This window comes from Ornithodoros turicata, chromosome 8 (genome assembly GCF_037126465.1).
Source record: "Ornithodoros turicata isolate Travis chromosome 8, ASM3712646v1, whole genome shotgun sequence".
NCBI lineage: Eukaryota > Metazoa > Arthropoda > Arachnida > Ixodida > Argasidae > Ornithodoros > Ornithodoros turicata.
Genome location: NC_088208.1, coordinates 22,591,816 through 22,607,301, shown reverse-complemented (window position 1 = coordinate 22,607,301; position 15,486 = coordinate 22,591,816). Strand labels below are relative to the sequence as shown.

Sequence of the window (15,486 nt, the reverse complement as noted above, 5' to 3'; positions counted from 1 at the left end):
AATTTGATAAAACAGTACTTTTATGTTTCACAATACATTTACAACATTGATTATTTACATGAAACAGGGTCGTCTTCACTGTAGGTCATCATCATCGTACATGTCATCAAAATCTGGAAAAGAGAAAGTACAGCTATGTGTGAGGTTTCCACTGACATAAATACAGTTCTTTCTGCATGGTGAAAGCGGCTGTGTCACCCCAATCATCATCACCATCATCAAAATATAATTGTTGTTTAACTGCGCCGGATGACTGTACAATGATACATTACTTTACTGAACATTACATGGCGAAAAGCACCTGCCAAGTCTAACAAGAAGGTATGATGTTCTCTCAAGCTTACCATTGAAAAAATCTGCGTGGACAGATTTTTCATTTGCTGCCAAGTCCATGAGTAATCCGCTAGATCCCCCGGCCTGCAATAATGTGAAACACGAAATACAAGCTGGCAGACAAACGGTGGATGAAATCGCGGCCCACTACGCTTCGATACTTGCGTTTTCTTCGCGTGTTCACTACATGTTTTCACATTTCAAAGTGACCCCATATTAACGAAATAATCACGCCCTAGATCGCTGCGAGTGAGCTTACTTCTTCGAGATCTGTGTAGGGCCCCGCACCTTCGGGGAACATTTCATCTGCGACCACAACGCCTGGGGCGGGCTTCATGTTGTTGTGTGAGTCAGACAGGGTTACAGGTGAAGTAGTTTTCAAGATGTACTAGAAGTCCCCAGTGTGTCCTGGGCACCCGAAATGGGGAACTTAGGTCACGAAGCTTCACGCAGTTTACCCACAGCAGTAAATCACGGTAAAAGCAACGCTCACACTAAAGTCAGTCAGCTAAAGTAGAATTCGTCAAGTCGAATTGCTAAAAAAAAAACCAGATTGATGGCGATGTCGTTGGGTTGGTTGGTTGACGCCATCGTTGACGCAAAGCGTAAAAGGTGGTAATAAATAAGTGTACATCTAACATTTGATTACATTTGAGTAAAGAGTCGCGTTTTTAAGATTCCGAACTCCGTCACAAATGTAACTGATCATTTCTACATCCCAGGGACATCCGCAAACGATTGAGGAAGTATGTTGACGTCGTCTGCTGTGATCGTCTGCTGCTGCTAGCATAGATTTCTATGGCTGCTTGGGCCGACCGTCGCCCGCGCCCGGCGGACATCAGTGAAATCTCCAAACGTCCTCTCTCCATGTCCCGTCCTCAAGTTGTGCTGGTTACAACATGATATGTATTAATTGCCAACTACCGCACTTTGACACACAGCAGGAACGGATAACACGGGAATGAAGAGGACGAGTCGGGGGAATCTGCAGCAAAATTGTGGACTGCAATGTCCCAGCCCAATTGAAATTGGCCGACGGCCGACTCTCGGCAGAAAGTCGGGAACCAGTTGGCAGCCAACTAAGTCGGCCACCAATGACGTTGGGCCAACAGCCCGTGCCGACGGGACGCCACCGTAGCTTGCCGTCAGTCGGTTACCGAACCCATCTTCACGTAGTACCAAGGTAAGTGGCCAATGATGTCTCTTTATGACGATCTCAATCAGTTCTCGGGAGTGCACATATTACCTAGGATAGAGACAGTCACGTAGACTCTGTTGTAGTCGTTGAAACTGTCACAGAAGAGCCATGTTCGACATATGAAAAAAGAGAAAGTGTCCTCTAACGTCCTCTATATGTTGCATTGTGATAGGCAGAGCGAGGTTTGGCAAGCCGTCGGCCAGGAGAGATCTGTAGCAAGTAAGCTCTGTACCGAGCTCGTTTGCCAAGCACTTGCCAAGCACGGCTGGGTTGGCCAGCCAAGCTCTTGCCAAGCTTGGTTCAATCTCATGCAGTATGCTGCCTCGGGGAAAGGGAAACGCGGAATGGTGTAGCACTGCGTAAGTTCAACTTTCGATTGGCCAAGTGATTGTCTCAAACCAAAAGCAGTAAGAAACAGAGACATTATCTTCATAGTGAGCCAATACGACAAGCAATTCCTCATTTCCGTGTTGTTTGTGTACGCATCAAATTAAACTTACACACCTCACCCTTCATTTTGACTCACACGCGAGCAGGACTCTCGAATTTGTGGAAGCTCGCGAGACAAACCTATGTATAGTATCTGCTGTTCTTCCTCAGGAAAGAAATGCAATTTCTTTTCTTTATACTGACCTGTTTGATTCTAGTGATCTCAGGCATATTGCGAGCTTTTACGATTCTCCACCTACGCCGTTACCCTACGCCGCGGGACAATTGAGTGAGTTGGGTCATGCATTTTTTTTGGAACGGGCCGTGGTTGGCCCATGCACAGGTGTTGTTCCATGGGCCATTCTTTGGCCCACGTTTACCCAATCAGTACCCAAGCTTGCTTCTTTATTGGCCAGACATCGGCCCTACATCTGTCGGGTCGGCTCTTTACATTTGCCCGAGCTTGTGCCGGCTAAGTCGGCCCGAGTGAGGCCATTGTCAATCCCCAACCTTGGCTTAAGCTTTTTTTGCAAGCTTGGCCCGACAACTTTAGGCTGGAAGCAGACGTCGGCCCAGTCTTTCGCCAATATTGCTTTCGCCGCTGGGAGGTAGCGTTGTCATGCAAAATTTCTCACTGGGCCGTGATAGGGCCATATATGGGTCAGCGTTTGCCAGGTTGGCCAGAAAGGTTGGCCTTATGTTGGTGGCCAATGAGTGGCCAGTCTCAGGCCATTGTCAATCCCCAAGCTCGGCCCAACCATGTTGTCTTACCTGGGGCCAAGGTTGGCTTAGTTGGCCAACTCCTCTCAGCCGACCTTGGGCCAAGCACGTTTTTTCACTTGGGAGGCGACATGACAAATGTTGGCCCAAATTTGGCCAGCCAAAGTTGCCATACATGGAACAAGTTTGCCTAGCACATTTCCGGTTTGGGATGGGTTCCTTCGGCCAAAATGGCCAAAGATCGAGTTTCATTTGGGTGGCGAACAACTGCTCAAATGTATTCCACATGTTTGGATTCGCATGCAAAATACGGGTTTCTTTTGTCGTTTTTGTTATTTGTGCGCTATTAGTCAGATGAATGGCTGACTACAAGCACTTCACTGCCACTGGCACCCGTCTTTAGCATGGCTAGCGTGAGTGCCGTACACACCACCCGTCTCACCTAGGCACCTGGGTTGAGGAGTAGGCGCTTCGGCATGGCCACTATGAGCCAACCGGATGGAACATATACTGAAATATAAACTGTTGGGGCAAGTTCATTTAGTGTAGAATAGGGCGTAAAACGTTTGTAACGGTGACGAGGATATGCGTCTTTGCAATTCACCCGTGCATCAGCAAAGGTTCAGGTATACCAAACAACTTTCCTGACGTATTTTCCAGTCAAATACTGTGTTTTTAATTCAGACTGTCGTCTGTAATGTGATTACCAGAGCTGGGTGTAAAACCAGTCAGGTTACCCTGTGGCTTGGAAGGTGTTACGTATGTGCTTGGCACAGACAAGCAGCACGCGAACGATGGAAACACCTAATGCTTTCAAGTGAATCGCTGACCAGGTGGTTTGTATCCATGAGCTATATTTTGTGGACTGGTACGAGTTTGGCCAACGTATGCGTACCAATCATGGCTGCCAAGCTTTTACCTGCCATTGGCTGGCCAAAGGTTGATATAGTATCTAAAAAGTATAGCTTTGCTGGCCAAGCAACCTGCTGCCCACACATTCGCCGTACGCTTGCCAATCTATGGCCATTGGCCAGTGTCTCCCCCACCCCCGCCCCCTCCCCGAAATGGTACCTTAATTTGGTAGTGGTTTGGGAGAGGGAAACGAGGAGGAATTCCTGCGCTCCCATGTAAACTCCCCATAGAACCCCTCCCGAAATATTTTTCTGGCTACGCCGCTGCCACCAGGTTTACAAAAATCGGATACGTTTGATAAGAGGAGTTCCAAAAATCGGTGCGGGACCTGTCGCGGACGCGCCAGGGAGTCAATGCCAAGCAAAAATGTAAAAAATATCAACGAGAGCTGTGACAAGTCTTCGTTGAATAACCGGACGCTCGTGTGCGCTGTGATCCGGCGCTCCTTCGCGCGTCTGCGACAGGTCTTTGGAGTCGGGGGGGGGGGGGGGGGGGGAAAGAAAGAAAGAAAGAAGATCCGTTAGAGGTACAAAGTTTCAATCAACGGGTTTCATGTCGTTGTATCTCCCGCTACAACTTTCTCATTTACATTTTGGCTCTTATAATTAAATCCTTAAATCCTAAATAATATCCTTATAATTAAAACACTGACTAATTACAATAGAAAAAATAAAGTATCCTCACACCACTGGTAACACTATGCAATCGGTCTGTTTGGTGTGCGATGAACCATTCTAAAACTTTGGCTCAGTTTTCGTGAAACACCCGACGAAAAGTGTGAAAGTCGCTCGGTATCGCTGCTGTGTGCAAAACATCGCATCCAGGCGATTTCTACGGTTGTGTGGTTTATGTTACCGTGGGCATCTTTGACGACGAACCACATTTTCTAGCGCGTTCCTAGAAGCGTGTGTGAGCACCGTAGATGCGTTGCGCAGTCCGTGCTTTTGCAATGAGCGGCACTACGATGCTACGGTGCTCACGCGCTTCCAGGAACGCGCCCCTGCTATCTATATATATCCGAAGTTTACCGTTCACTTTACAATCCCTATGAGCTGTAAACTTTGCGTAGTATCGAACTGGGTCCAGAGCCATGTTTTGCCATTGCTGACATTGCATGGGCCACTTTTAATGGCCCACATATATAATATTTGCGTTGTCGTTCTCCGGTTTCAATAATTCCGCACATATGAAAGCCACAATCCCCGGGGACTTCTCCTGTCGTCTTGTCTTGTCTACATATACAAGTGTCAGTATGTAGACTGTACATCCTTCCTGGCTGCCTTCCATCCAGTCTTACTTCGTGTGAGGAGGAGCTACACGCTTGAAACGTTCTCTTTATCCTTCAGTTTTTTTTTCTCCCCCTTTTTGGGGATACCATTCCCTTGTTGTTGCGCTCTTATACTCAAAAAAACCCATTGCAAGATCTATAACGCAGTTATTCACGAAGGAGTAACAAACTATATATGTATTTTTCAAATCAGTACAGCGTGGTCTTCCTGCAAACACTGTCCGTGCTAATTTGCAGAAACACGGCACGAGCACTTGCATGACCTCTTTTCTCATTGTATAGTTTTCCAAATAATGGAGGCCACCGAAAATGACAGGTATCAAGCATCAGCGGAGAAGCTGACTCTCCTCCGCTGCTGTTTTACGGTACGGTTCTGCAACCATGGTACGGAGATCAGAAGCACCCCCGCGCCGTACAGCATCACTCCAGCAAACATAAAGCCTGGCACGTATGAGTTTGTTATGTCATGGATCCATCCTGGGTGAGGGAAGGAAAGTATACATAGTGAGTGTTGGTAGTAAAAAAAAAAAGGCGCCTTGGGTACTCGAAGGTACCTACCATTAATTGGTGGGCCGACGAGGGCAGCAACCCCGAGGCTCAGCAGGCTCAGACCGTACGCGTTGGTGAGGTGGTCCATGCCCACTAGGTCCACAATGAAAACGGTACTGATGGTAATGAAGCCACCTATGTGTAAAGAAAGGGACTGATGTTGAGAGAGTTTGTACGCTAACAAGTGAAAAACAAGAGAGAAACTGATGTTCTGAGGCTGGAACAACATAGAAGGGACGATACAAACAAAGCCTCAAATGCCTAAGAAATCAACGATGAAATATGAAAGTCACTGAAAAGGTTAGCCAGCTGTAGGGATCGAACCCACATCTTGGACCACCCAACCACCCAACCCACCTGGACCGGAAATCCAGAAGATGTGGGTTCGATCCCTACAGCTGGCTAACCTTTTCAGTGACTTTCATATTTCATCAAGTGAAAAACGTTTGTAACATAATATTTTCGCCATTCAGATTTGTTCCCATACAACTGCAATGATTGCGTATGGGCTGATACGCTCGATAGCATCCCAAATAAAGTCGGGGAGTCCGCAGCTGTAAAACTAGAGCCTTTTACGCATCATCTAGCCCGCGCACATCAGTATAGAATCATCTTCCCAGCACAATTACTTCAACCTTTGAGACTAACAAAAATTCAAAGGTGCCGTGCAAGAGCATTGTTTCACGCAACGTTAGTCCTTGATGTGTAGAAATGTGTTATTAGTGTAGTTTACTATGTATTTATCTTGTAGTTCAATTTGCACTGTCCTTTTAGTTTATACACAGCGTGTATTGTAGCGAAGTATTGTTGTAAAATTCATTACTTTTTTGTTTCTGGATCCGCCCCCGGTCAATCCTATTCGCGCTCACTCGGTTACGAGAACGGCGAGACTTACCGCCTGCCGCCCCGTAGACGATACAGTAAGCCAGCAGGCAGTCGTAGCTGGTGCACAGGACGCAGAGCACGGTGGACAAGCCACAGGTCATGACGCACGCAATGTAGAGCCACACCCGCTGATCTCCCGCTTTGTCGGACAGCAGCCCAACCAGCACACGACCCATGACGTTGCTGATGCCCAACCCGGACAACAAAGTACTGGCGTGCATCTCTTCAAGTCGCAGTGCGTCAATCGCGTGGTTCCTGATGAACAGATAAGGCACGGTGTAGCCCAAACCGCAGCAGACCCGAGACAGGGCAAAGATTGCGAACAGAGGATTCCTAAGGAGTTGGAAGTTCATCATCTCCTCGAAGGCCGCTGCCATTTCATACGAGCAGATAAACCTGCCACAGAGGAGATTCATTGTATATACGGTTTTCAAAAGTTCGAGCGTGATGCGGCTAGAAACGGGTGTATACCCCTAAATAAAGTGATCGAAATCCCCGTTGCAAAATAAACTATACCGTAAATAAATGTTATCTGACTATAAAATGCGCAGTCGCTCGCGGGAAACTGCTGCCAGCGGCGAACTTGAGTAACCTGGACATAGAGATGCTAACACCGAACTTGGACTCTAACCAATGTGCCGTTCCGTCGTGTCCGCCCTGCTAAGCCTAGCGGCCGTTAAAATGTGGCTTTCGTTCGCTAAAATGACTTGGACAGACGTCGAAAACCCGCGAATTTGAGTGGTTAAATAGTGATGTGTTTTTAAACACGTCATATCTTGGGAAGCAATCGAGCGTTTCCCTTGATTTTCCTTGTTTCGAGAACGTGAATTTCAAGATCGGGGATTTCGCAACCGGAAATGTCGAAGTCATCCCGTTAGAAACAAGCCAGCGGGTTAATATTTCGCTAGTATATTTTACGAGGACGCTCTAGGCAAGTCTTCGCATCATAAGCACATGACTAAACACACACACACAGCATTGCAGTGGGCAGCGGACGAAAGTTGCCTAAGCAGCCTGATGCACTAAAATTTCAAGATCGTAGCGAATGATGGCCTAATCTGAACGGTGCTACGATTTGAAACATTGGGGGCAGAAGCGTCTGTTCGCATTTTTAACGCATGTACTGCTATAGGGAAGTCTTGCACAATGCCGGAGATCCGCCAGAGATCCCCCAACACAGAACCCTCACTGTCTCAAAGTCAGTTTTCTATAAAGGATTTTTTTAAAATTTTCCATGGGGGTCAATTATGTCCAGTCAGAATTTGTATACAAATTTGTGGTACGGCAAAGTAAAGACAAATAGCGCATAAACGGTCCTATGCGTCTAGTACCTCGACGTTATGGTGGACGACCCATATACCCGGTGGGAATCGCCGCTGTCTGAAATTTAGCGTGGCTCCAATGGTGCCCGTACGTTGCACTAGTATCTTTGACAATGTATCGAGTTAATAAGTGAGTAGAGCACTGTATATTGCAGCTTATTGTGTACATAAGCGTATGACATACTACACAGTAATACAGGTAGGTCACATACTGAAGTTATGCAAAAACCTGACCTTCCTTCATCCATAGCGGATCTAGGATTTTTTCTGAGGGGGGGGGGGGGCGTCTAGCCTCCCCAACAACACCGAATATCCTCTGGATGCACGAATAATGTCCTAACGGATTCGCAGGTCCAGGATATCCATCGGACGTACGAATCCGCTAGGACGTTATTCGTACATCCAGAGGATATTCGGTGTTGGGGCTTGGGCAGCATGCTACAAGCACTACCTATAGGGTCAATAGATCTCTACCCCAGAAACGTCACCGTGACGTTGGTAGACAGACTGAAACCGAAACAAATCGGAAGGGGAGGGCTGGGTTCCACGAATGGGCACTTGTTCGCTGCCTCCTATTGAAAGAAAAGTAGGACCGAAGGTCGCGTCCCTTTCAGGGGCCATCGTAATCCCCTCAAGACCGTGGCTTTCTGGCGCGACCTTGTTCACCCCCTAGCTTCGAGCGTATAGTTCAACTCTACCAAATTGGTGGCACTGTCGAACACGATGACGTCATTGGTTTACAAACAGGTAGAGGTCTATTGTGAGCTCAGGTTGACTCACCTAAGGAAACGGTTTCTGTTATCCACAAGCTGTACAACCTGCGACTCTTTGCGGGATGATTCTAGCGCGGTGCTCTCAGTGGAGAAAAAGGAGACGGTGGGCTGATAGTCGTCCGGTAGCGACGCCTCGAAGAAGAGGTCCTTTCGTAGCCGTATGTGTGAGTGGAAGCTTTGTGTGTCGGGCTGTTCTTCGTCGGGAATCAGGTTGAGTGTCATGCAGGGCCGGGTCGTCTCCGGGTCCACTTTGTTGGTGACATCGTATACTGGCAAAGGCCTGCATCGACAAAAAGCAGACGGAGCTCCATAGGATACGTGATTTGCCACTAGTCTTATCATTACGTTTTTTTTTAATTACAAATTTGAGAAGATGCTGTCCACAAGAACACTGCTGTGTAATGGCCCCATGGCGACGACTCTGCTAACCATATCGCCTAGCTGCATGCACAGACGTTGCACGGTTACGTAGAACCTTCACTCTCTCAACATTATTTTGGGCTGCCAACACACGCAAGGGAATGAAAAGAAACAGGAAGCCGGAAATCACACTCTGGAATGAAGGGCCTGATTTTCCGTGCTAAAATACATCAGATGCTTGTCGGCGGAGATATAGTTTATGGTACCACCCGAGAAAATTAATCGACAGCACGCTGTACGACACCGACCAACAACTTTATGTCGATCGCCTTCGCGGTGCTACGCGTGAGCGCGTCGTCAACTGCATCACATCAGCGCTTCCGATACACCTGAGTTCCTCCCCGCGTCCCTGCCCTCCCAAGCGTCTACACCCTACGCCATGCTTGCAAACGGAGCTTTGTGGTCGTCCCCCTGGATGGGTTTTAATCGATTCCTTGGCTCCTGGGAAGAAAAGACATGGTCCGCTCCTTCGCATCCCCTCTATGACAACTCCAACGATTCTATACGCTGTGCAAGTGCGTCTCTGCGCATGAGAGGAGGCAGTGAGAGGGAAGAGGGAGGGCGCAGCCTTAGCCAATGGGGCTTCCCGAGTGGAGTAACCGGGAGAGGAGATATGCGCAGAACGCTCTGTTACTTGCAGAGCGTATAGAGACGTTGTCATCCCCTCTATGACAACACCTAAGAGACGGAGAGGACAGCGAAGGGAAACCTGACACCAGTGGTTTATCCAGAATCCCAATCATGGAGGGGTGTTCGAAAAAATTGGGGGGGGGGGCATTATTATAGTTATGTCATTACAGCTTAACATATCATTACCGACATGTGTCTAAAGCTGAAATCGCAAGGGCACCCCCTACAGGGGTACACAGGTGAGAAAGTTAGGGGGTGTCACTGAACATTTTCGGGTGTGTTAGGGGGGTGTAGGGGTGTCTGGATAAATCACTGCCTGACACGATCTCTTGGCCGCCTGTTCGGCTTGCCCCACGACGCATTGCTGCAGAGCTCAGAACACAGTATACTACGGAACAACTTTGCACTCGCAAATATGTCCCGAGACACCACCTTCGAAGCGGCTGCCCGTTTCGCCATTGGAGGATGAATGAACGTGCTGGACGAGGTTCATAGACACTTGCCCTAACCGCCGTATTCCGGCTCCGCCCTCAGGGAGCCCTGGGGCCTAGTGCGCTTCAAGGGAGCCAGTGCGCTGACTACGCGCTCGCTATGCGTGCAATAAGCGCTGCCAAGATTATTGAAAACGATTCTTGACGTGCACAAGATACGATCTAGCGATCCCTCAAAGCAAAGTGAGAATGCACCGCACCCCACGTTTGCAGACCCAGCGTTTAAGCCGAGTACCCACATGCGGCAAAAACGCGCTTTAACGCTTATGTGGAGCGGAAAAAATTGCTGCCGCGTTGCGAGAGAAGCTGCCTCCGCATTCCGCTTTCCCTCGACCGCGCAACGCACGATTTTTAGCGGCATACCGCGCGTCTTCGTCCAGTCAGGTGGTCAACGGAGATTGCGTCACGCTCTTTTCTTCCGGCCACCCAAGCAGTCTGCAGCACGTTGACAGCGTCGTCAGCGTCGATATCTTGAGAGCCGCGGAAACCGCAGGCGGCAGCCCGCGGCCGGTTTCCGCACATGTGTACCGCATGTGGGTACGAGCCCTAAGTATAATTGTTTCTGTAAGTTTACCTGTGGCGCGTATTGTTGGTAGCTACGGATGATTCGGACGACTGGCTGACGACGCAGAATTGAGAGGGTCGCAAGGGACGCAGCAGAGCTCCTGCAACCACGCACTGCAGCGAGAGCCCCGACGCTATGATGAGGGCACCCTGCCAACCATAAAGTTCCAGTAAGGTACCCAAGAGGGGTGCCATGATGAACGTGCCAAGGCCCGAACCGCAAACGGTTATGCCCGTAGCCAGGGATCGCCTCTTGTCGAAATAAGAGGTCACACATACAACGGCAGGTAGTAGGGTGAAGCCAAAGCCGGTTCCTGTGGAAGTGTGTGTGTGTAATAAGGCCCAAGTTCAACGCACGACTTGGTCGATACTGTACCGGGTGTTTCAGTTAAATCCTCAGGCTAAATAATGCGCGAACGGGTGCACCAGACGAATAACTTTCTTTTTTACAAGTGTCTGTCCGATACCACGTACAAGCTGCGTACCGTGTGAATGAGTAGGAGATGCTCATTATTTAAATGAAAATTCAAACGAGTTTTGTAAAAAAACGCAACTTCTAAAGCAGGGCGTCGTCGACATTAAAATGGGTACTACCACTTTTTTTGGGACCTTCAGTAGACACCTTTATAGAAAAGTCTGCCACTGAAGCAGGTCATTTGTTGCTGTAATTGGTTTCGGTTTACATATTTTGTCGCGGCTGGTTGCGGTGAAGCGCAAAAGGACATAATTCATTGGTATAATTCATTGGTATAAGGACATAATTCATTGGTGGATAAGGGAGTGGAAGAGCGTCCTTTTGATTTCACTGCGACCAGCCGCGACAAAAATATGCAAATTGAAACCAATTAATTGCTGCAACAAATGACCTGCTTCGGTGACAGATTTTTCTCCAATATGTGTCCACTGAAGGTCCCAAAAGCGGTAGTACCCATTTTAATGCCAACAGCGCCCTGCTTTAGAAGTTGCTTTGCCCTGTTGCGTGTTTTTTTACGAAACTCATTTGGATGTTTATTTAAATAATGAGCGCCTCCCACTCAATCACACGGTGCACAGCTTGTAGGTATATCGGACAGATACTTGTAAAAAGAAAGTTCGTCGATTGGTGTACCCGTTCGCGAATTATTTAGCCCGCCGGGGATTTAACTGAAATACCCGGTATACTTACCAGTGATGAAGCCAAAAGTGATGAACATGCAGACGATATTGGGCGAGTAGATGCTGATGAAGAGGCCAAAGGCTGAGAGAAAGGCGCCCACGATTGAGATGCGGCGGCAGCCGTACCTGATCGTCAGACCACTCGCGATTGGGCCTGTGCAGCGGATGAAGGTAATTTAGACGAGGATATACAGCCAAGATGTGTCCATGGATAATGTGTCCAAGACAGGCACCTCTCCTCCGATTTTCAACAAATCAGGAGACAGAATGATACGATTGGCAATGGTGGCGGTTTGCTAGCTAGGAGAGTGTTATGTAGTGAAGTCCTGTTCCAACAGTGGATCTATTCACACGCACACTTACTGGAGATGAGGTAGGAACCTATAAGGATTGACGCAATCCACGAAGTCGTGGCGTACCCCTCGCCATAGTATTGAAGAAAATCGTTGAAGAAGATACCGAAGCTGTAGACGATACCGTCAATGACCAAATGGCAGATAAGACCAGCAAAGACGACGACCCAGCCCCAGCCACCGTCTGGGGGAACGGTAGGTTGTTCCACAATCAGCGTACGACGCACGCAGCTCGCGGTCTCCGTGTCCACCGCCTCCATTGTGGCACTGACGGGTTAAAACAGATCAGGGGATGTCACCGAATGTTTCCGATCCTGTCAAACAGACATGTGTGCTCACCACTGCGGACTAAAACAATGCATTTGTACGTGGAAGCATTATTATTTTCTTCCACGAATTTTCGAGAGAGCCCGCAAAACCTGTAGTTTCGGATTCTCAAGGAGTAGGAGACGTCACTGCGAGCCCTGGCGCCTGTCTCCTAGCAACGGCCCGCGCACCTTCTCTGTCTACGTCACTGACGTCACGTGTACGACATGTCGGTTTTCGCCCTGGTGGAAGGAAACACAGGAGCGGCGGTGTCCAACAGATTAAGGTTCCTGTATAAACATAGAGGGGCTTTACAACACATGTGCGTGGGACCCCTCTGGCGGTAGCTAGAGTCAAAACCGCCATTACTTCGTGTCCACCACGTGACTCTTTTCAGTTTCGGTTTGCGTCGCTATATTACAAATTGTATGTCACATTTTATATGCGTATTCTTCTATGTTGAGCCCAGGGCAACATCAGATTCACCCAGATCCATGCCCGGGTCCCTTTTCATCAATGGAGGCCGCCATGTTTTTTGGGTTACGTGTGTGACAGGACTGTCCCACAGTCCTACGAGCCGGCGGGCGGGTGATGGCTATTCCGGCTCTCCATTGAAAACTATGCAAGAGGACGCTCCTGTGTTGCCTTCCTCAATGGTCTCCGCTCTCTGCACCACGTTGGAAGACTGACAGAGGCTGTGCCAGTCTCAAGCGCACTCTGCCTCACCGCCCTCCTTTGCTGTTCCCGCCACTCAAGAGCGCGCTGGACCACCTTCCAGCAGCCCTTCAGTGTACAGAGTGAGCTACCAGCACGGCCTACCGACTGCGACGACATTGTTGTCGAACATGACAGAACTGATGTTCTGAGGCTGGAACAACAAGAAGGGACAAATACATACAAGGCCTCAATCTGCCTAAGAAATTAACGATGAAAGATGACCGGCAATCCAGAAGATGTGGGTTCGACTCCTACAGCTGGCTAACCTTTTCAGTGACTTTCATCTTTCATTGTTGTCGAGTTTGTGGGACACAACGTTAGGTTGAGAGCAGACAGTCAGATTGTACAACAGATACAGTATTGCAATAAGAGCCCCTTGAAGGGCACTTCAGGATGAGATTCGCCTGGGCACTTGGCTCTGAGGACTCTAGAGGGCGGGGCGAGAATATGGCAGTAAGCAGCTCCGGGTCACTAAGTATGGCGGGCTATATACTATAAGTACCAATAAAAACGAATTGGTAAGATGCAAAGTAGTGACACGGCGTCTCGCCTCACCTCTGAATTTCCCTTCAAGATGATGATGCGAATACTCTGAAGAGAGTATATTGGTTCAAAGGCGTTCGACTCGGTCGCTTTCCAGGCTCATCCACGATGGACGACAAGCACACACCAGTGGAGTGTCGCGTGCTGAGGTCGAGTATAGCTTCCCGGGGTTCAGAGATTCAGAACGGCGAACACCTCGCGCTCTCGGCACGGTAGTTCCGATAGTTCTTCTTCTTCGTCTTCTACTTCTTCTGGCACATAGCCGTCCGCCACACAACTACTTCTTCTTCTTCAGCCACAAAGGATATGGACAACTCCTTCTTCTTCTTCTTCTTCTACCAATGAGACAATGGCCGTGAGCCACTAAGGGAGATTGGCTAGGACAAAAGGGACAACTTCTTCCCACTACGGCCTTCTTCCTGTATTTCTTCTTCACAAAAATGTATGGATGGTGGTGGTGCTTGTGAAAGAGCTCGCCGTCGTCGGCCTCACAGAGGTGGGCAACGTCACGACTAACACCCTGAGGGAATGCGCGTCCTGGGTCGACTTCTAAGGGAACTGTGCGGACATATATCGGACAGCGTCCAAGGAAAACCGAGGGAGAAAATCCCACACAGCACAGCCGGCACCGGGATTCGAAGCCGGGTACCTTCCCTTCTCGACGTGACATGGCCAGCACGCTAACCACTGTGTCATGCGGGCAGGTAAAATCTGTGGACACCTTGAACGTCTTCATAGCGAGACCATGCAAGTGTTGTTCTGCAGGAAAACGTTCTGACACCAGCCGCAACGAGTTCATCGCCTACCCAAAACCCGTTGTTGATGTTACGACTCTTTGCGTGGTATACACGCTGTTAGGAATATACATTATCAATGACGTCACAGATAGCTTTTTTTTTTTTCAACCATACCTGCGTATTGTGGAAGGCTCACATTTCCGTCGCCTTGGCCTGTTCGCAAATTCGTTATTCCTCGTACGGTATGACCTCAGACCAACATCACCTAGACACAGAAAGCCTGCGCGCTCGTCGACGTGACGTAACAGTTAAGAGTCAGCCATTCAGGATCGTGTTTTCAACGGCCGTAACCAATCACGAACGTGCTTTCAGCGGTCGGGGCCATGGAGAAGAACCACCGTCGTCTGCGAGTTGTGATTGAACGTCCCGCGTACTAAATTGGAAAACTTGGAAGTGAGGCGCAAAACGATCTCAATCTTTCTGAAAACAGATTTTCTGGAACGCGCGTCTTGCACTTTTTGTCTAAATATTAAGGTCTGCAGGTTCCAGGTGAGCGGCAGTCACTTGCGAGTTCTTGAATTCGCAGAACGGAAAATCGCAGTAGCAGACGAATTCTGACTCTTATTGTCCACGTAGCGAAGGATGCGGTGATGGACTGACATTCCGACTTTATATGACCACCTGCGAACGTGGCGGTGGCGGCGGTCGGCATGAAACGGCTTGCCATATAGTCGGCCACGCTCAGGCGGGCAACGTCACGACTATCGTAGGGTGATCGTGCGTCCTGGGCCGACTTCACAGGGAACTGCGCCGAAGGAGTGTGAGGAAGCATTCAACAGGCCTTTTGCACCTGGTGGACATGGACCTACATGTAGGTTGGCTCTGTGAATTAAGCGATCGCCTTACACTAACACTTCATGTGTATAACTATAGTGAAAGCAACGATGGTACCTATACATTTAACGAGATCTTAATGAGATCAAATTCGTTATTGATTAACCTTACATTCCCCTATATCCACCGTCACTTCGACATAGCGAGGATAAGACAGATAACCAGGACATGTAACAATCAGCTTCAGTACCATAGAGGGAATAACTTTCCAGTGTTTACGTTTCAGTCAAAACAGTCAGAACAAGAACGGATATGTAAAAGGAAAAA

At 48.7% G+C, this 15,486-nt stretch overlaps 2 protein-coding genes across 4 annotated transcripts; both read right to left on the bottom strand.

Annotated features, from left to right (window-relative positions):
- Positions 1 to 911, bottom strand: LOC135366707 (COP9 signalosome complex subunit 9-like). Its single transcript, XM_064599534.1, has 3 exons — positions 593 to 911; positions 345 to 417; positions 1 to 113 (listed from the first exon to the last, which is right to left on the bottom strand). The coding sequence occupies exons 1-3, from the start codon at positions 668 to 670 to the stop codon at positions 76 to 78; spliced, it is 189 nt and encodes a 62-aa protein (XP_064455604.1). The 5' UTR covers positions 671 to 911; the 3' UTR covers positions 1 to 75.
- A 4,129-nt stretch (positions 912 to 5,040) lies between these two features.
- On the bottom strand, positions 5,041 to 13,810 carry LOC135366074 (monocarboxylate transporter 14-like). 3 transcript variants are annotated; one of them, XM_064598727.1, is made up of 8 exons: positions 13,601 to 13,810; positions 12,033 to 12,289; positions 11,680 to 11,823; positions 10,525 to 10,828; positions 8,417 to 8,689; positions 6,325 to 6,710; positions 5,439 to 5,564; positions 5,041 to 5,357 (listed from the first exon to the last, which is right to left on the bottom strand). In XM_064598727.1, exons 2-8 carry the CDS (start codon positions 12,280 to 12,282, stop codon positions 5,200 to 5,202), a joined length of 1,641 nt encoding a protein of 546 aa, XP_064454797.1. In that variant the 5' UTR covers positions 12,283 to 12,289; positions 13,601 to 13,810; the 3' UTR covers positions 5,041 to 5,199. The 3 variants fall into 3 exon arrangements, with proteins under 3 accessions (XP_064454797.1, XP_064454799.1, XP_064454798.1); XM_064598729.1 differs by having other exon boundaries at positions 6,325 to 6,569; XM_064598728.1 differs by lacking the exon at positions 13,601 to 13,810 and having other exon boundaries at positions 12,033 to 12,410.
- Positions 13,811 to 15,486: the final 1,676 nt, after the last annotated feature.

Coding starts and splice junctions, on each gene's coding strand:
- LOC135366707 (XM_064599534.1), bottom strand. CDS start 670: ATGAAGCCCGCCCCAGGCGTTGTGGTCGCAGATGAAATGTTCCCCGAA. Junction 418..592: donor CCTACACAGATCTCGAAGAA/GTAAGCTCACTC, acceptor ACATTATTGCAG/GCCGGGGGATCTAGCGGATT. Junction 114..344: donor CCACGCAGATTTTTTCAATG/GTAAGCTTGAGA, acceptor TCTCTTTTCCAG/ATTTTGATGACATGTACGAT.
- LOC135366074 (XM_064598727.1), bottom strand. CDS start 12,282: ATGGAGGCGGTGGACACGGAGACCGCGAGCTGCGTGCGTCGTACGCTG. Junction 10,829..11,679: donor CACTTTTGGCTTCATCACTG/GTAAGTATACCG, acceptor ACACTTCCACAG/GAACCGGCTTTGGCTTCACC. Junction 8,690..10,524: donor ACCAACAATACGCGCCACAG/GTAAACTTACAG, acceptor TTGTCGATGCAG/GCCTTTGCCAGTATACGATG.